The following is a 21246-nucleotide window of genomic DNA, read 5'->3' on the forward strand; positions in this document are numbered from 1 at the left end:
TGAAAATGGGGCAACACCAGCATATTGGTGTAAAAAATAAAAAACATTTTCGCTAATATGCTGGTGTAGACCCCAACAATTTCTTTTCATAAGGGGTAAAATGAGAAAAAGCCACCCAAAATGTGTAGCGCAATTTCTCCCGAGTACGGAAATACCCCATGTGTGGCCCTAAACTGTTGCCTTGAAATACGACAGGGCTCTGAAATGAGAGAGCGCCATGCGCATTTGAGGCCTAAATTAGGGATTTTCATAGGGGTGTACCCGGATGCAAGCATTACACTTGCCTCCTCCACCAAAAATACTCTACATCAGTGTTCCTTAAACAGGGTTCCTCCTACTGTTGAAAAACTCCCAACATGCCTGGACAGTCAATGGCTGTCCGGCAATACTGGGAGTTGTTATTTTGCAACAGCTGGATGCTCCGTTTTGGAAAAACTAACATACAAGAAGTGCGCACAGTGTAAGGGTGTAGTGTATATGTAATGTTTTACTCTTTATTTAGGGTTGGAGTAGTGTAGCGTTTTTAGGGTTTGAGATGCAGCTGAAAATTTGCCGCATCTCAAGTTAGGTAACAGACTACCGCAGTGTTTCCGCACCACTATCTGTTTCCTAACTCAGCGTTTCCCAACCCATGTGCCTCCAGCTGTTGCAAAACTACAGCTCCCAGCATGCCCAGACAGCCAAAGGACATGGTGGGAGTTGTAGTTATGCAACAACTTGAGGAGAACAGTTTGGAGACCACTGTGTAGTGGTCTCCAAACTGTAGCCCTCCAGATGTTGCAAAATTTCAACTCCAAGCATGCCTAGACATGCTGGGAGTTGTAGTTCGGCAGCAGCTAAAGGGCCAGATGTTGCCGAACTACAACTCCCATCATGTCTGGACAGTCTCGGCATGCTCTGAATTGACATCTGGATCACTACAGTTTGGAAACCACTATAGTGGTCTCCAAAAAGTGCCCTTCCAGATGTTACAGAACTAAAACTCCCAGCATGCCTGGACTGTCTGGGCATGCTGAGAGTTGTAGGTTTGCAACATCTGGAAGGACACCGTTTGGAGACCACTGCACAGTGGTCTCCAAACTGTGGCCCTCCAGATGTTGTAAAACTACAACTCCCAGCATGCCCAGACAGCAAAGGCTGTCTGGGCATGCTGGGAGTTGTAGTTTTGAAACTCCTAGAAGCAGCAGTGAAGATCACTTTACAGCGATCTTCACGGCTGCCTCTGACACTGCAACTGCCTCCACTTGCCTGCCAGTCCTCGGCGGGGACCGAAATTCCCACAGGCGTACAGGTACGCCCTTGGTCCTTAAGGAAAAGGGCACAAGGGTGTACCCGTACGCCCTTGGACCCCAAGAGATTAAATCAACTGGTGCCAGAAAGTTAAAAAGATTTGTAAATTACTTCTAGTAAAAAATCTTTACGCTTCCAGAAGCTTTTAGCAGCTGTTTTTCCACTGGAGTACCCCTTTAAGTCCCGTGCAAGTGTATAGGACTTCCAGTACCTTACTCCATAAGCTCTGCATCTCCTGGTGAGTGAGTCAGTCCGGCCACACCCCTCCCACATCTCATATTACAAAGCCACACCCACCCTTTAAACCATACCCCTTTTGATTTCTACCCTTTGTGCATTGGTCCGGCTTGCGAGTCATGCCCCTCCCACAAAACCACACCTTTTTTGGGCCTACAATCTCTTCATCCCAACTCAGCCCCACCTGAGGACAGGATAAGAGGGTGAGGATATGAGGACAAGTACTTCCTCCTATGTTGCATTTCCTCCCCCACAAGCACTAGGTAGGAAAAACCGGGCAACACTGGGTATTCAGCTAGTAGATATAAAATATTTACAAAAACGTGGGGTGGACTAACTTATAGGAGATACTGTACTCTAAAATGGGCAATTCAATGTTAAACTATACTGTAATTGTATATATAAACCACAAAATAGGGATCCTACAGCAGCTAAATAAAAAGGGATTTTTTTTTTCCCCTTTGCCTTTAGCAACATATGCCTTTAAATTTTCAACCACATTGAAGATTTTATTCTTAACACTTTAACACCTCAGCCTGTCATGTGCCAGAGAATGTGTAACTGGAGCACTTACGTAAGAGGTGCGAGTTAGCACCCAGGACTATTTTTTCCTCATTATCTCCAGCAATAGATAAAATGAATGCTATGAGAAGCTGTGGCGTAGGCAGAGAAGACACAACCTTTCCTTGACACGGCCAGCGACCATGGCTTTATACTTCCCTAGGACTTCAGGCTGCAGCATCTCCTCATGTAAAGCACGTCGTCTCTGGACTATTATTTCCAGGCTGTAATCATCAGCTGCGCGAGGGTTCAAAGGAAACAACAACGCCGACCTGAGTCAAGACAAAGCATGCCGTCCCCTACATTATACCTCTTTGATGTAGTTCACCCCGTAACCCCAAGCATCTGCACTCATTTTCTCAGCCCTTCCACAAAGTCATGCCTACTCCCTCCAGATTAGCAAGGGATAGTGGTATTTAACATCATTCACAAGGTCTGTAAAAAAAAAAAAAAAAAAAATTCCTGCATGGAATTTGGACAAAATAAGGAATATAGACGTCCTGCACTCACCGTCCAAATTCTGATCAAACAGCGCCCATCTCGGGCTGGTCAGTCCGGCATGTCAAGCAAAGATAGTGTGGGGCGCTCAGAGGCGACTGCCGGCGGTTTCACGCACACAGGTGCGCTTCTTCCGGCCTGAGGCCGGAAGAAGCGCACCTGTGTGCGTGAAACCGCCGGCAGTCGCCTCTGAGCGCCCCACACTATCTTTGCTTGACATGCCGGACTGACCAGCCCGAGATGGGAGCTGTTTGATCAGAATTTGGACGGTGAGTGCAGGACGCCTGTTTTTCTCCAATACTTGTGTTGACTGGGTCTTCTATTGTCCTAGCACCGCCATCAGCTGATTTGATCTGGTTTTGTGCCCGAGTGTTCTACCATCCATCTCATGGAGCTGAATTTACACAGATACCGATGCCACTTCATTTACTACTCTTTTTGTGAAAATAAGGAATATGTTCATGTTCTGGCAGATTCACAAACAGAAAGGCCTCGGGTTATCCCCTGAATGAAATGGGGCTAATCCTTGTGAGGATCCACCAGTGCACAGACTGCACCGGCGCTGCGCCACCAGAATACTGGGTGGGCGGCCGCTGCATCACCAGAACACGGGGTGGGCGCCGCTGCATCACCAGAACACGGGTCGCTGCAGATTCTCTAGTCAACATGCACCATTTGCCACAGGCCTGAACGTGTAAACATAACCCTTAGAGTAATGCCATGGCAATTCCCTGCAAAATCCACAAGTCGGATTCATGGCCTTTCTATAACACAACAACAAAGCTGTGGGCTTGAAAATCCATACAAAGTTGAAAAATTCCACAGCACCACACCTATCCATGGACTACAACCTATTATACTTTAATTTCATTCCTATTTAATAGCAGACGCAGTCCATAAACAAGAGTGGTGTTAATCCAGAGAGTTTTTATTGGTCGGGGTCTAAGTGTTTGGACATCGATCGATCAGTAGAACAAGCTGGGAGAAATGCACGCTCAGTGTCATGTGACCAAGAAAGTCTCAATCTGGGTGTTTAATAAAAACTTTTCACATGTTTCTAGGTCATGTCAAAAGTTATTTTTTTTTTGGTTTTTTTTATATAATGAAAAGTACACTTTAAAATATCAACATTGTAAAAGAAAATAATTTTTTTTTTTCAAAAATATACAATGTTCACCAGTTACATATGTTATAAAAATTGATCCAGTGAAGATGTCAGACATCTACTTACATGGTATAGCACCCTCTAGTGTTCAGAGTGTTTAGCAATGTGCATGTCTACCTAATGAGCCAAGAGCTGGAGGACACACATGCTCAGTGACCCTACCCACAGCCGAGCCAGGTCTCTGCATAGTGATCCTCCAGCCAATAGAGATAGCTTTTTGTCTTGTCAGAATATAAAAGGATACTGATACTGTCCCGAGCCTGTCCCTAACTTTATAACATTTCAGGATTTAAAGGGGTATTCCGGGTTTATACATCTTTTCCCCTATCAAAAGGATAGGGGGGATAGGATTTATGATCGCAGGGGTCTTGCCGCTGGCGACCCCCGGGATTTCGGTGCAGCCCCTGGCATTCTGTGCCGGGCGCTGCTTCCGAGACGGGGACGTGACGTCACTTTCACGGCCCCTCTTGACTTCACGCCCCCGTGCGAGGGGTTACACCAAGGGGTTATCCTTTGGCTAGGGGATAAGATGTATAAACCCGGAATACCCCTTTAAAGGGGTACTCCGCCCCTAGACATCTTATCCCCTATCCAAAGGATAGGGGATAAGATGTCAGATCGCCGCGGTCCCACTGCTGGGGACCCCCGGGATCCCCGCTGCGGCACCCGCTATCATTACAGCACAGAGCGAGTTCGCTCTGTGCGTAATGACGGGCGATACGGGGGACGGAGCAGCGTTACGTAATGGCTCCTCCCCTCGTGACGTCACGGCCCGTCCCCTTAATGCAAGTCTATGGGAGGGGGCGTGACGACCGCCACGCCCCCTCCCATAGACTTGTATTGAAAGGGGCGGGCCTTGACGTCACAAGGGGCGGAGCCGTGACGTAACGATGCTCCGGCCCCTGTACTGCCCATCATTACGTGCAGAGCGAACTCGCTCTGTGCTGTAATGATAGCGCAGTGCCGCAGCGGTGATCCCGGGGGTCCCCAGCAGCGGGACCGGCGGCGATCTGACATCTTATCCCGTATCCTTTGGATAGGGGATAAGATGTCAAGGGGCGGAATACCCCTTTAAGCTAGTAGCTGACAGGATGCCATAGATGACAGCTTTGCTTTCTCTGCACTAGCTCTGACCTGTATCCCCAGTGTATACTGGGCAGGGCACGTGTCATTACTGTATCCATGTCTATCACTATAGAAAACCATTTAAGACTCACAAAGTCTTTAGAACAATCTTATTCTATCACGCTGTGTTAGAAGCACGGTCACACAAAGCAGCGATACACTGCAGTATCAGATGGCAATCATTGAATGTGGAGTCAGCCGGCAGAGAGATAAGGAGCGCCAGCTCTGGATTTAACGTGTACACAGGAATCTGAGGAGTCTTAGGAACCAGATGAATAAAACCATTGACAACAAGTAGCAGGCAATTCCCAGTGACCCGCTCGGAGACTAACTACATACCCATCATCACCATAAAGCGATTAAGTGAACAGACATCAGCATGTAATTCTATAGGAGTGTACTGCAGCCAACAGAGACATAACACAGCATTCATCCCGCATGACACATCTACTTCTAATCCTGTTAACCCAGAGCCCCTCTAAATAGCCAGCACAAGTGGGGCATCTGCATATGTAGCAGAGCTGCCTGTGCAGTATGTTTAAAGAGGTATTGCACGAAATGAAAAAATATATATATTTTTTTTCATATCAACTGGCTCCAGAAAGTTAAACAGATTTGTAAATTACTTCTATTAAAAAAAAAAATCTTAACCCTTCCAGTATTTATCAGCTGCTGAAGTTGAGTTGTTCATTTCTGTCTGTCCACAGTGCTCTCTGCTGACATCTCTGTCTCAGGAACTCTCCAGAGTAGAAGCAAATCCCCATAACAAGCCTCTCCTGTTCTGGACAGTTCCTGAGAAAGACAGAGGTGTCAGCAGAGAACACTGTGGTCAGACAGAAAACAACAACAACCCAACTTCAGCAGCTGATAAGTACTGGAAGGAATACGATTTTCTCAATAGAAGAACTTTACAAATCTGTTCAACTTTCTGGAGAATGAAGAAAACATGGAATACACCTTTAATCTTATAGGAAAGATGTATCCGACGATTTTTTGAACTACACGCTGCAATAAAGAATTGATTCATCCCAGCAAGATATTGGTGAGTGCGTCTTCCATTTTGCTTCTATATACAGTCTATATCTGCTACTTCTCATTGAATCGCTGCACCACCATTTGGAGAATCATAGCAAGCAATACCATCGGTACATTTTTAGATTGCCTAATTGACACCACCTATGGCGGTGTCCCAGACTAGCGGTGCCGGACATTCTCACTTTCTATTTGAATCTTACAGGAAACCACACGTCTATCAGCATGTAAAGCGACACTCCGCCCTGCTGCCGGTGACACCTCCAACCCTGCAGCACATGATGCCTCCAAGTGTTGAGGGAATAAGAGGCAGAAGATCCAAGATACTAATTTGGCACAAAACCAGATTTGGGTCAAAAACTCAAACATTTGAAGATCCTTTGTGTTGGAGCCACTCCTCATGTTCAATGAAACTAAACTGCAATACCACCCAAAACCTGAGGACAGGTGTGGTGCTGTTTGTGGAAGAAATCACCTCTGTTTTTCTAATCCTGGATAACTCTTTAAGGCTATTTTCACACTGCCGTTGTGTCCCATCAAGAATGGCCGTCAATTTTAATATTTTTTTTTTATAAAAATTTTTTTTTGGGTTTGACGCCCATCATTTTGAAGGAGCGCAAGGGGCAACAGTGGGTCCTGATGGACCCTATTATAGTCAGTGGGGTCAGTCGGGCACCGCTGTTTTTCAGCGGAAGAAGACCGCGCAAGAGGTATTTTTTCTACGTGTGACAAAAGTAGTGTGAAAGTAGCCTTAAGGGTGCGTTCACACGCTAGTAGCGAGTTTCCCGCTGTGAGTTACGCTACCATTGATTTAAATGGGTCTGCGGACAGTCCGCAAATCTGACACTATTATGGACTGTCTGTGGACCATTTCAAATCAATGGTAGCGTAACTCGCAGCAGGTTTCCCGCAGCGTGAAACCCGCTGCTAGTAATAGCGTGTGAACGCACCTAAAAAGGAAAATGGTCAGCCCATTGTCCTCCAGATTATCCACTGCTGACTTCAGTGAATTGAGCTGTGGGGGCGGGGCTTTATCAGCTCAATTTACATACTCATTGTCTGTGACTCCACATCCTAGCAAAGTGGAGTCACTAAGCCCCGCCCCCACTGCGCGATTCCCCGAATTCAACAGAGGATCTTCTGGGGGACTTATCTCAGGACCTACTGGACATATTTAAGTAAGTGACCCCTTGTTGGACTCGTGTTCACCCACTCTATAATCCAGTGTATTTAGTGTGGGTGAACAGGCTGACAGTTTTCCTTTAATCTGGAATTTAGATTGTGAGTAGAGATGAGCGAACTTACAGTAAATTCGATTCGCCACGAACTTCTCGGCTCGGCAGTCGATGACTTATCCTGCATAAATTAGTTCAGCTTTCAGGTGCTCCGGTGGGCAGGAGACTCTTTCATAGGACTGTATCCACCTTTTCCAGCCCAAGGGAGCACCTGAAATCTGAACTCATTAATGCAGGATAAGTCATCAACTGCCAAGCCGAGAAGTTCGTGACGAATCGAATTTACTATAAGTTCGCTAATCTCTAATTGTGAGCTTCAATAGAGACAGAGAAAAATCTCTGTACAGTGCTGCAGAATATGTTGGTGCTATATAAACGAATAAAATAAATCTGTAGCTTTTGGCTTGGAATCCTATGAACAGTGATGCTGAGGTCATTGAGACCAACAATAAGTCCAAAAATACGTCATGAGTACTTACCCCCTGCTCTGGACCGTAAGTCGGCTACGGTGGTCTGCACAGTGGACATGCTGATGGGCGGTGATGATGCTCCTCAGTCCTTGTAACACAGACTCAACCTGGAAATAAATTTAAAAAATATATATAAATGTAAATAAATAAATTAAAAATAAACAATAGAACTACAGTATTATGCAAATGTATCCAGGCTGGATGTTAGATGACATAACTGTGGATGAAGAATTGCAGAGGTCTTGTATAAGAAAAGAGGCTCGGGTACCTGCGGAGCACAGATGACGACGTTACATGGGACTGCAGAGGAGGTGGTGGCATGGGAAGCACGGCAGTAAATACACTGCTGAGCAAGTAACTTTAATGGGAGGAGGGAAAATAAATAAATAAATGCAATGTACTAGTGGAAAAAACAACATAATAACAGAGTATGGTTAAAAAGGGAGGAGGAATTATGTCACCATGTGAAGCGATGAGAGCGTAGACGTGACAGGAGGCGCAGGGTGTGTGTGTGTGGGGGGGGGGGGGGTCACCGGGTGACCATTAAGTGATCAATGACTACGGGGGGGGGGGGGGGGGGGCGCTATAGTCATTGATATAGTATTGCTAAATCAGTGTGCCTCCAGCTGTTGCAAAACTACAACTCCCAGCATGCCCGGACAGCCTTCGGCTGTCCGGGCATGCTGGGAATTGTAGTTTTGCAACAGCTGGAGATTCACTGGTAAGGAAACACTGCGGCAAATTAATAAACACTTTTAATATTTAATAATATTAATAAATAAAATAAATGCAAATATTTAACCGTAATAACGCCAAAAGTGATTTTGCCCCCCCCCCCCCCCCCCAATGACTGCGAATGATCGATAGTATGAAGAACATAATGAAGGATCAATACTAGATGTCACCCACAATAAAGCCATCCATTCATCCCATCCGGAGACCCAATGATCATGGCTGTGAGAGGAAATGTGAATGAATGCACATGATGTCACAGATGGGAAATGGGATTTGGGGGGGGGTGTGTGGGGGTCAGTACCAGATGAGCAGGGCCGGAAATCAGGATGTGGTCACTGTCACTTCACGCCTCAGCACGGCAGCGCAGTCCATCAGTGTGGGTCACCTCCAGCCCGGATTAGGGCACCGTCGTCGGGTCACAAGTGCCTCTAGCTATTGATTCACATGTGTGATGTAGACCAGGCAGAACCTGCAGAACACAACGACCCCCCCCCAGACACGACCTCCGCCCGGCAGCTCCGAGCTCTACTGAAGGATCAACAGCCCGGGCGCCCGCTCTCTGCTCGGAGCGTACCATTCAACAAGCGAGCGGGGGGGGGGGGTGCGGGACGTCATGGACAGTGCGGGAATGAACGAAGGACGTGGACTGAGCCGAGCTGTCGCAATACAAAGCCGTATTTTATATTCATATATAATATAATAAATGTGAGGATGAAAGAGTAAAAAAAAATTATCTGATTCATGAATCGATGTGGAGTGGTGACAGCTCTCCCCTGTATTGGTGCCGCCGGGAGCAGTCACACGGCAGATACGCAGCGCTGGTGACAGTGCGGGCTGTACAGTCATTCATACGAGTCTATTGTGCTCCATCACCGGCCCGGTACTGACTGACATGTCCGCCATCCGGTACAACCGGGGCCGACCCAAGACATTGTGCTGCATGGGTCCAAGAGAAAAAAAAAAAACAACAAACACACGTGTGCGTATGTATATGTATACACACACACATACATATATATATATATATATATATATATACACACTTACATATATATATATATTTAACCCCTTAATGACGCAGGGTTTTTCCGTTTTTGCATTTTCATTTTTTCCTTATCACCTTCTAAAAATCATAACGCTTTAAATTTTGCACCTAAAAATCCCCATTATAGCTTATTTTTTGCGCCACCAATTCTACTTTGCAGTGACATTAGTCATTTTACCCAAAAATCCACAGAAAAACAGAAAAAAATAATAATTGTGCGACAAAATTGAAGAAAAAATGCCATTTTGTAACTTTTGGGGGCTTCCGTTTCTACACAGTGCATATTTCGGTAAAAATGACACCTTATCTTTATTCTGTAGGTCCATACGGTTAAAATGATACCCTACTTATATAGGTTTGATTTTGTCGCACTTCTGGAAAAAATCATAACTACATGCAGGAAAATTTATACGTTTAAAAATGTCATCTTCTGACCCCTATAACTTTTTAATTTTTCTGCGTACAGGGCGGTATGAGGGCTCATTTTTTGCGCCGTGATCTGACGTTTTTATCGGTATATCTTTGTTTTGAATGGACTTTTTGAACGCTTTTTATTACCTTTTTTATGGTATAAGAAGTGACCAAAAATACGCAATCGGACAGCGAGGAGGCAGGTAGGGATCCTCCAGCTCTCATGCAAGCTGTTAGGGACACCGTGATTTCATCGCGGCAGTCCCGAACAGCTCCACTGAGTTAACCGGCAACTTTTACTTTCACTTTAGACGCGGCGATCAACTTTGATCGCCGCGTCTGAAGGGTTAAAACCGGGCATCACCACGATAGGTGATGTCCGGTATTAGCCGCGGGTCTCGGCCGTTGATGGCCACAGGGACCGACGCGATATGACACGGGGTCAACGTGTGACCCCACGTTCTATTGCGGGAGCCCGCTCATCACGTATGCATACGCCATATAGCGGGAAGGGGTAAACATATGTATGACAGTTTTTTTTACATATACATAAATAAACTAGTAATGCCAATTGATACCACTAAACAAGGAGCAAATATTGACTTACATTATTGTAACCTGACCACATCGGGCACACTGAGACCAACAATACCAATAATACCGGTATACCAAAATAAATATTATCAATAATACACCTATATAAGGGACACATAATACCGCCACACAAGGACCTTTACAAAGCGACGACTAGTGACTGGATAATTTCACTATGCTGTTATTATATAAAATCCACTATATACAGACCAAGATTCCCCCCCCCCCCCTATACAGTGACCATATAGCGTTATATACAGGATCTGTATACCATATAAGTGATTATATACCGGACCATATATTGGTATATACTAGCTGTACACAGGTTCTGCATACCATATAAGTGATTATACCCAGGTCCATATAGAGGTATATACAGGTCTGTATACCATATAAGTGATTACGATTACATTTAGGGACTCATAATTACATATTTTCTGATCAGCGGCATCCTCTTTCCTTTTCTTCTCCATCCGGCTCAAACTGCCATGATGTCTTCTTTCAGCCAAAACTTCATCTCTTCCGCATTTGCGGGACAAACATGAATTGGCACAGGGGGATCAGAGGGGGAATTGAGGTGGCCCCTCTGATCCTCCTGTGCAAATTTATTTACCCCCTCCCCCCTATGCCATTTCATTCACAATCATCCCATCCCTGTGCCATTGTAATTACCCGCCCCTCTGTTCCCCCTGTGCTGTGCCATTTTAATTACCTTCCAATCCGCCTGTGCCATTTCATTAACCTCCCTCTCCCCTCAGCTATTTCATTAACTCCCCCCCCCCCTCCCTGTGCTGTTTCATTGCCCCCCCTCCCCTCCTCACTAATTTAAAGAGGTAGGCAGCCCTGCGTGTTCAGCAGCCTGCGTGTTTACAACAGTGAGCTGCGACCATTTGGAATGGTGAGTGGCAGGGGCGGAGACCCGATGCAGGACTGGCCATAACATGGGTCCTGGTGGGACTCGTGGGACCCATTTTTTGTGGTAGTAAAAAAAAAAATCTCGGGCAGCAAATTGCCGCCCCTGAAAAGTGCCGCCTGGGACCAATGGTCCCACCGGTTTTCATGGTAGGGCAGGCCCTGGGTACAACTCTAAACTATCCGACAACTTCTGTCTTATTCACTGCAAGAAACTTCTGTGACGCAGCAAAAATTATATGGGTGACCAAAACAACCAATCAGATCATTGGTTATACATCCCGCACTAGAGAAATGAAAGCTAAAATTTCATTGGTTGGTTCTGCCAGCTGTGTCACAGTCTGTGCCAGTGGTGAGAATAGAGGCTGTAAGGGAGCTCAGTGAGGCTTTAGAATTTACAGATTAGGATCATGGAGTCAATAGCCAAGGGCTTCTTAAAGGGGTACTCCGGTGCTTACACATCTTATCCCCTATCCAAAGGATAGGGGATAAGATGCCTGATCGCGGGAGTCCCGCAGCTGGGAACGCCCGGGATCATGCACGCGGCACCCCGTTTGTAATCAGTGCCCGGAGCTTGTTCGCTCCGGGTCTGATTACGGTCGACCGCAGGGCCGGCGGCGTGTGACGTTACGCCCCCGCCCCCATGTGACGTCACGCTCTGCCCCTCAATGCAAGCCTACGGGAGGGGGCGTGATAGCTGTCACACGCCGCCGGCCCTGCGGTCGACCGTAATCAGTCCCGGAGGGAACAGGCTCCGGGCACTGATTACAAACGGGGTGCCGCGTGCATGATCACGGGTGTCCCCAGCTGCGGGACTCCCGCGATCAGGCATCTTATCCCCTATCCTTTGGATAGGGGATAAGATGTGTAAGCACCGGAGTACCCCTTTAAACATCTCCTATTAGAGCCTCACAATCACTCAAAACTAAGGGGATGCCTGAGCCTCACCGCACAAACCAACAGGAGCCTGAGACTCGCCGCACATACCGAGGGGATGCCTGAACCTCACCACACAGACCGAGGGGATGCCTGAGCCTCACCGCACAGACCGAAGGGATGCCTGAGCCTCACTGCACAGACCGAGGGGATGCCTGAACCTCACCACACATACCGAGGGGATGCCTGAACCTCACCACACAGACCGAGGGGATGCCTGAACCTCACCACACATACCGAGGGGATGCCTGAACCTCACCACACAGACCGAGGGGATGCCTGAGCCTCACCACACATACCGAGGGGATGCCTGAACCTCACCACACAGACCGAGGGGATGCCTGAGCCTCACCACACATACCGAGGGGATGCCTGAACCTCACCACACAGACCGAGGGGATGCCTGAGCCTCACTGCACAGACCGAGGGGATGCCTGAGCCTCACTGCACAGACCGAGGGGATGCCTGAGCCTCACTGCACAGACCGAGGGGATGCCTGAACCTCACCACACAGACCGAGGGGATGCCTGAGCCTCACCGCACAGACCGAAGGGATGCCTGAGCCTCACTGCACAGACCGAGGGGATGCCTGAACCTCACCGCACATACCGAGGGGATGCCTGAACCTCACCACACAGACCGAGGGGATGCCTGAACCTCACCACACATACCGAGGGGATGCCTGAACCTCACCACACAGACCGAGGGGATGCCTGAGCCTCACCACACATACCGAGGGGATGCCTGAACCTCACCACACAGACCGAGGGGATGCCTGAGCCTCACTGCACAGACCGAGGGGATGCCTGAGCCTCACTGCACAGACCGAGGGGATGCCTGAACCTCACCACACAGACCGAGGGGATGCCTGAACCTCACCACACAGACCGAGGGGATGCCTGAACCTCACCACACAGACCGAGGGGATGCCTGAGCCTTACTGCACAGACCGAGGGGATGTCTGAACCTCATCACACAGACTGAGGGGATGCCTGGGCCTTACTGCACAGACTGAGGGGATGCCTGAGCCTTACCTTACTGACCGAGGGGATGCCTGGGCCTTACTTCACAGACTGAGGGGATGCCTGAGCCTTACCTTACTGACTGAGGGGATGCCTGGGCCTTACTTCACAGACTGAGGGGATGCCTTGGCCTCACTGCACAGACAGACGGAAGCCTAAGCCTGGCTGCACAGACCAAGGGGATGCCTGGGCCTCACCACACAGAACGAGGAGGTGCCTGAGCCTCACCACACGGACCGAGAAGCTGCCTGGGCTTCACCACATAGACAGAGGGGATGCCTGGACCTCACAACACAGACTGAGGGGATGCCTGGACCTCACAACACAGACTGAGGGGATGCCTGAGCCTCACCACACAGACTGAGAGGATGCCTGGGCCTCACCTCAGATACCGAGGGGGTGCCTGGGCCTCACCGCACAGACTGAGGGGATGCACAAACACTGATGCTCCCTGAGCCTGCAGGACAGCTTGAATATCTTTGGAACTTGTTTGGAGCTGCTTATCCACCATCCAGACTCCCTTTTTTTTGTTTTAGTTCCAAAACACACAAAGGAAATAAACATGTGTATAGCAAAACATGTGTTACTGTAATCCTTTTCTGTGAGAAATACTTAAATTTCTTGAAAAATTTCAGGGGTGCAAACATTTACGGCCATGACTGTATATAAATGATACAGCCTCTTTAGAAGAGGTGGCAGCCCTGTTCCTTGTGTCCTTGTATGTATTACCAGTCACTTTTTACAGTGCACAATATAATGCCACCACAATCAGGGCCGGATTATCATTGGAGCTTTTGGAGCTCCTGCTCTGGGCCCCGCTCCCTCTGCATCATGCAGGTCTTGGTGGGCAGTCACTGAAAAACAGGGATCTCCACACGGAACATAATGGCAGTGACTGCCCGATCAAGACCTGCTCTGTACCTTCTGAATGCTGGAGGGGATGATTTATTTGAGGACCTGTGGTGATGTCAAGATCATGTGACTTGGGGGTGGAGCTAAAGTTCCCGAGCAGCCAGTAGAGCAGAGTGTATGTGGAGAGTTATTCTTGAAATCTGTTAGTGAGAAGTCACTGTATACAGCAGTGTTTCCTAACCAGGGTGCCTTCAACTGTTGCAAAACTACAACTTCCAGCATGCTAGAGGCACCCTGGTTGGAAGGCACCAATATACAGTATATACACGTGAGCTCCAGAGTCGCACTCACTATTCTGCTGGTGGGGTCACTGTGTACATCAGTGTTTCCTAACCAGGGTGCCTCCAAGTGTTGCACAACTACATCTCCCAGCATGCCTGGGAGTTGTAGTTTTGCAACATCTGGAGTCTGGTGAGGTCACTGTGTACATACATTACATTACTTATCCTGTACTGATCTTGAGTTATATCCTGTGTTATACTCTAGAGCTGCACTCACTATTCTGCTGGTGGGGTCACTGTGTACATACATTACATTACTTATCCTGTACTGATCCTGAGTTATATCCTGTATTATACTCCAGAGCTGTTCTCACTATTCTGCTGGTGAGGTCACTGTTTACATACATTACATTACTTATCCTGTACTGATCCTGAGTTACATCCTGTATTATACTCCAGAGCTGCACTCACTATTCTGCTGGCGGGGACACTGTGTACATACATTACATTACTTATCCTGTACTGATCCTGAGTTACATCCTATATTATACTCCAGAGCTGCACTCACTATTCTGCTGGTGGGATCACTGTGTACATACATTACATTACTTATCCTGTACTGATTCTGAGTTATATCCTGTATTATACTCCAGAGCTGCACTCACTGTTCTGCTGGCGGGGACACTGTGTACATACATTACATTACTTATCCTGTACTAAGCCAGTGTTATATCCTGTATTATACTCCAGAGCTGTACTCACTATTCTGCTGGTGGGATCACTGTGTATATACAGTACATTACAATACTTGTTGGGGGTTAATGTCAGTCAGCAGTCAGTGGTGAGAATAGGAGACGACAATACCAAAGTCTAGAATTACTGCTTTTTGGTAACATCATATACCATAAAAAAAAATTAATAAAAAGCGATCAAAAATTCCCATCTAAACAAAAATGGTACCGATAAAAACCACAGATCATGGCACAGAAAAATGGTCCCTCATATAGCCTTGTATACGGAAAAATAAAAATGTTATAGGGTTCAGAATGGGAAAATTTTATGCATGTTAATTTTCTCACAAAAAGTAGTAACATATAACGAAACCTACATTAATTGGGTATTGTAATCATATGGACCTACAGAATGAAGATAATGGGTAATTTTTACCGTAAAATATATTGTGTAGAAACAAACCCACACTCCCAAAAACGTAGCAAAATTGTGTTATTTTGCAATATTTTCTTTATGAATTGAAAAGTGTATTTATTGTATGTGGGCAGGGTATCTATATGGGTATGGGTGCATGGGGGGCCCCATGAGTTGTCAGTCCACCCCTGCTAGCCGGCAAGAAGTCTAAGTGGGAGGGGAGGGGGGACTGTCTTGGGGTTATTGTTTGGGGGCCCCATCATAATGAAGTGCTCCGTCTTCCAGGCAGCCTTAATCTGGCCCTGACCACAATGACCATTATATCACATAATTATACCGATTAATTATACCGACAGGGTCAAACTATAGGGAGGGCATCAGGGTTATGTGCCACCTTCATTTAACACCTTGGGGACCTCCATTACTCAAGCTTCCTGCCCAGGCCAGTTTTATAAAATCTGTCCCATAGTCTTCATATGAGACGGTCACAAGCAAGTGCTGCTACCTATCCTATAGGTATTGCCGTAGTAGAAGTCAGGTGGGTCAGTGTGGTACATGTGGGATGGGGTATCCCTTTAAACTGTTTGTTGCAGTAACTGATTATAGCAGACAGCAGAGCTAAAAAAAAAAAATACTCAAACATCTGACGCAGAAACAAGTATTGTATGTATCAGGTATACATACAGTAAATCAAAAGTCTAAAAGGAGACTACTGCTTCAATATAATAATATACAAGCCTTTATTCTAGGGTTTTTTAAAGGGTCAGAAATTCCCTTTAACTTACTTGGATATTTTCTCCTGCTCATATAGACAAAAACATGGGGCTCACATTTATTTTTAGCAGTATAGCCTTTGTCAGAGCAAAGTGATATTTTCAAAGGAATACATCTGTCTGTTTTGTATGAGTCAGAAGAGAAGCATTCCTATTTCAAATCTATGGTGCATGGTAGAAAATGTGTTCTCGACAGCTCAGGAGAAGAATAGAAAATATTGGATGCTTTTCCTCAGACTAGATTATGGCATGTAGAAAGTGAAAGGATAGTCTTAGAAGTGTCACTTAAGAAACAGGTTTTCTTTGAATTGGCTCAAGATCAGCCAGAGTGCTGCTGGGGTTACATGTCTGATAAATTATACATGTACATTTCACCTACTATGTGTAAAACATCAGTTTTGGGAACACTAAACTACCAGGAAGTGGAGACACTTGCTGTTTAAGTGCTGTAGTTTAGTTTTATTACAGAAAATGTTCTTTTTATTTTTTTGCTTATGAGGTTTGGGTTGTCGGTATTGTCACCTTGTTAATGATACTATTATTTACCGTATTTTTCGCCGTATAAGACGCACTTTTTCTTCCCCAAAACTGGGGGGAAAAAGTTGGTGCGTCTTATACGGCGAATACACCCCTATCGCGGCGGTCCCTTCGCCCATCAACGGCCGGGACCCGCGGCTAATACAGGACATCACCGATCGCGGTCATGCCCTGTACTAACCCTTCAGACGCGCCGATCAAAGCTGACCGCCGCGTCTGAAGGGAAAGTGACACTAACCCGGCTGTTCAGTCGGACTGTTCGGGACCACCGCGATTTCACCGCGATTAGTGCTTACAGGACACCAGGAGGGACCTTACCTGCCTCCTCGGTGTCTTCTCCGTTCAGGGATCCCCTGTATGGCCGGCACTCTCCTTCCTCGTCATCACGTGGATACCCGGCCGGCAGCAGAGACGTTCCGGAGCGACGGGGACACGGCGACAACGATGGAGCGACATCCAGGGCAGCGGTGACGGGTCCGAAGTGGCAGGGACACGTGAGTATTACCTCCTATGCAGTGGTCTTCAATCTGCGGACCTCCAGATGTTGCAAAACTGCAACTCCCAGCATGCCCGGACAGCCGTTGGCTGTCCGGGCATGCTGGGAGTTGTAGTTTTGCAACATCTGGAGGTTCGCAGGTTGAAGACCACTATTGGGTTCAAAATCTTTATTTTTTTAGATTTTGCACCTATAAATTGGGTGCGTCTTATACGCCGGTGCGTCCTATAGGGCGAAAAATACGGTATTAAAAAAGTCCTGCTTCATTTGCACCCTGTGGTGCTTTGGGGGTTAAAATATGGCATCTTTGTAATGACTTTTGAGCTTTTGATCAATGGGGATGATAAACAATGATAAAAGATGCAAATGCATTTGTGTTTATCTGTTGCATTTTAATTCAGTTCATGTTCCCGTGATGCAGTGATCACCAACATATTATTATTTTTATTATTCTTGCTTCAGATTGACCTATGTAAAACATTCAATATACTTTACTATAGACATTTCTATTACAAAATAGAAAATAATGAAAAAGTCTGTCCTGTATGGGCAGGGGAAAGGTGAAGTCCTGCACTTGTCCCTTCCGATTGTGTATCCACCCTAACTGACGAATCCACAACCATGAAGACGGTCCCTGCCTATCTACGTGCTGGGACTTAAGAGTCAAAATAACATACTACAGTAAAGGGTTAGGGAATGTCAGGAATACAAAAAGGGTAAATATACAATACAATATTCAGGGGAGACAAACAACACAGAAGATAGTCAACAAACATGGATCAGGCAGACTTAAAAGTGGTACTCTGCCCCTAGACATCTTATCCCCTGATCGCAGCGGTCCAGCCGCTGGGACCCCCTGCAATCTCTGTGTTCGTTATGTTCAGAATGCTGGGTTCGGGCTGCTGTGGTCTTGATGCCACGCCCCCTCCATTCATGCCTATGCTAAAGAAGCTGAGGGTAAAGGTGATGGACTAGACAGGCGTGTATTCAGACCTACACCCTATTGAGCATCAAGTGTAAGGTAGGGGAACGGAAGGTCTCTAACATCCACCAGCTCTGTGATGTCTTCATGAAGGAATGGAAGAAGACAACATCACTCCAGTGGCAACCTGTAAGGCTCTGCCGAAATCCATGCCCAGGAGGCTTAAGAAAGTGCTGGAAAAATAATGGTGGCCACACAAAATATTTACACTTTGGTCCCAATTTGGACATTCCACTTAACGTTGTACTCACTTTTTTTTTGCCAAGGTTTATACATTAATAGCTGTGTGTTGAGCTATTCAGTGGGAACACAACACTAAGCATTGTTATACAGGCTATACACTTACTACTTTACACTAGGCATGAGCGAAATTTGAAAAAAATTGATTTGGCCTATTCACCAAATTTCCCCCCAAAATTTGTATCAGTCTGAATTTATTCGCAGTCAATTGCTATTTAAAACGGCTATTTCTGGGCTACAGAGAGCCTCAATAGGGGTGTAGAACACTTTGCCTTGTCGTAACACGCATATGGAGTGTTCTGTCCTAGTGAAATAATACTGTTATTCAGTATGACATGCAGATTACAGGCATCGCTATTAGAATAAATACCGCAGAACGAATGGATGTGGCAGCAGGGAGACCATATGGCGTAAAAATTGAAGAGATTAAAGAGATTTCTTAATGTAATTTTTATTTAATTTTATTTGAATTTATTTTTTGAGTACCCATTCTGGTGAGCATCGAGCTGGCGGTCCCCCGCGAGGCGAGCTACCACCTGTTCCAGACCCTGCCTCTCAAGATGGACGAAACCGAATTTGTTACGAATTTCATGAAAAATAAGATTTGCAATGAATGCGAATATGGCCGCGATTCTTTCGCGCTTCATTAAACTCCATTTAGTGCGGTTCAGGCTCCAGGGCATCTAAAGTACTATTTTGTACCTTATAATCTGTCAAGGACCTAGATACTGTGAAAGTCCAGGCAAAAGTAATCACCGGCTGGTGTTTTACTCCACTACTTGTTTAAGACTAATGTAGTGCATTTTTGTGCCCACATAAGTGCATACCACATACCTGCTGTATCCTATATCAGTGCTACGTGCCTGTTAGGGTAACAATTAGTTAATTCCCCACAAGAAAAGACCATATATATTAACCATGAAGTGCCAATGCATCACATATATATGACAGGTACTGGGTAAATGCAGACATAGTCCGCAACAACTACAAGGATGATAAGCAGTAACATCAGCGTAATATCATAACCTTACCCATGTGGGAGAGCAGCCAAAGCCCCAAAATGATCCTAGGGGTCGGGGCTTTGGCTGTTCTTCCACATGGGTAAGGTTATGCTATTACACTGATGTTACTGCTTATCATCCTTGTAGTTGTTGCGGACTGCAGTATGTCTGCATTTACCCAGTACCTGTCATATATATGTGATGCACTGGCACTTTATGGTTAATATATGTGGTCTTTTCTTGTGGGGGATTAACTAATTGTTACCCTCACAGGTACGTAGCACTGATATAGGATATATATTTAGAGCACAACATTGTGATTTTTTGCATTTATGAGGAATAATGTATATATTATACCGTATTTTTCGCCGTATAAGACGCACTTTTTCTTCCCCAAAACTGGGGGGGAAAAGTCGGTGCGTCTTATACGGAGAATACACCCCTATCGCGGCGGTCCCTGCGGCCATCAACGGCCGGGACCCGTGGCTAATACAGGACATCACCGATCGCGGTGATGCCCTGTATTAACCCTTCAGATGCGGCGATCAAACCTGACCGCCGCGTCTGAAGGGAAAGTGACACTAACCCGGCTGTTCAGTCGGGCTGTTCGGGACCACCGCGATTTCACCGGGGCGGTCCCGAACAGCCCGACTGAATAGCTGGGTTAGTGCTTACAGGACACCGGGAGGGACCTTACCTGCCTCCTCGGTGTCTTCTCCGTTCAGGGATCCCCTGTATGGCCGGCACTCTCCTTCCTCGTCATCACGTCGTCGCCTACGTGCGTCGGCGTGCGTAACAACGTGATGGCGGCGACAGAGAGCGAGGATACCCGGCCGGCAGCAGAGACGTTCCGGAGCGATGGGGACACGGCGACAGCGATGGAGCGACATCCAGGGCAGCGGTGACGGGTCTGGAGCGGCGGGGACACGTGAGTATTACCTCCTATGCAGTGGTCTTCAATCTGCGGACCCCCAGATGTTGCAAAATTACAGCCAACGGCTGTCCGGGCATGCTGGGAGTTGTAGTTTTGCAACATCTGGAGGTCCGCAGATTGAAGACCACTATTGGGTTCAAATTTTTTTTTTTTTAGATTTTGCACCTATAAATTGGGTGCGTCTTATACGCCGGTGCGTCCTATAGGGCGAAAAATACGGTAAGTGTTATGTTGTGCATTTTTACAAACTTCATTATCCTTTTGTACTTGGATGATCAGCTGTCATACATATTTTTGAGCAACCATTTATTGCCCCTTCTTTTGTATTGGATACTCATCTTTGTCACTTCTTCATTGCTGCATAATACATGTTTTTAATGAAATATGTGTTTAATAAAGATGTATATTTTTTCAAAATAGGTGTTGTTTGAACTCTTATTTTTATGGTTCTAATTTATACTAGGGAGTTCCCCTGTTGTTGACAGGATTTTTTCATGCACTCCCTTATGAGTGTCATTATGACACAAGGGAGATATCCTTGCAAAAGGCTAGAACTGTGTTACTTACTTGAAATTAAAAAAGAAAAGCTAACTCCATCCCTTTTTTGGATCGCTGCAGTCAAAAAAAAGAATAAAAACCGCCTGCAATAATGCCAATGTTAAAACTCACATGGGTTTTTTGTGGTGTTTTTTCACTCCCATAGACTTCTATGGGAGAAAAACGCCAAGATTTTCCT

The 21246-nt window shown here is 46.3% G+C and overlaps 1 protein-coding gene across 3 annotated transcripts in view; it reads right to left on the minus strand.

The window, feature by feature from the left end:
• Nucleotides 1–8880, minus strand: part of ATP8A1 (ATPase phospholipid transporting 8A1) — a 212785-nt gene extending 203905 nt beyond the window's left edge. For all 3 annotated transcript variants that reach the window (XM_056557206.1, XM_056557223.1, XM_056557214.1), the window contains exons 1-2: nucleotides 8650–8880; nucleotides 7623–7720 (exon numbers count right to left, since the gene is read on the minus strand). In XM_056557206.1, the coding sequence (XP_056413181.1) occupies nucleotides 7623–7671 (49 nt within the window). In that variant the 5' untranslated portion in view covers nucleotides 7672–7720; nucleotides 8650–8880. The remainder of the gene's footprint in view (nucleotides 1–7622; nucleotides 7721–8649) is intronic.
• Between the last annotated feature and the right edge of the window lie 12366 nt (nucleotides 8881–21246).

Source organism: Hyla sarda, chromosome 1 (genome assembly GCF_029499605.1).
Source record: "Hyla sarda isolate aHylSar1 chromosome 1, aHylSar1.hap1, whole genome shotgun sequence".
NCBI classification, from domain to species: Eukaryota; Metazoa; Chordata; class Amphibia; order Anura; family Hylidae; genus Hyla; species Hyla sarda.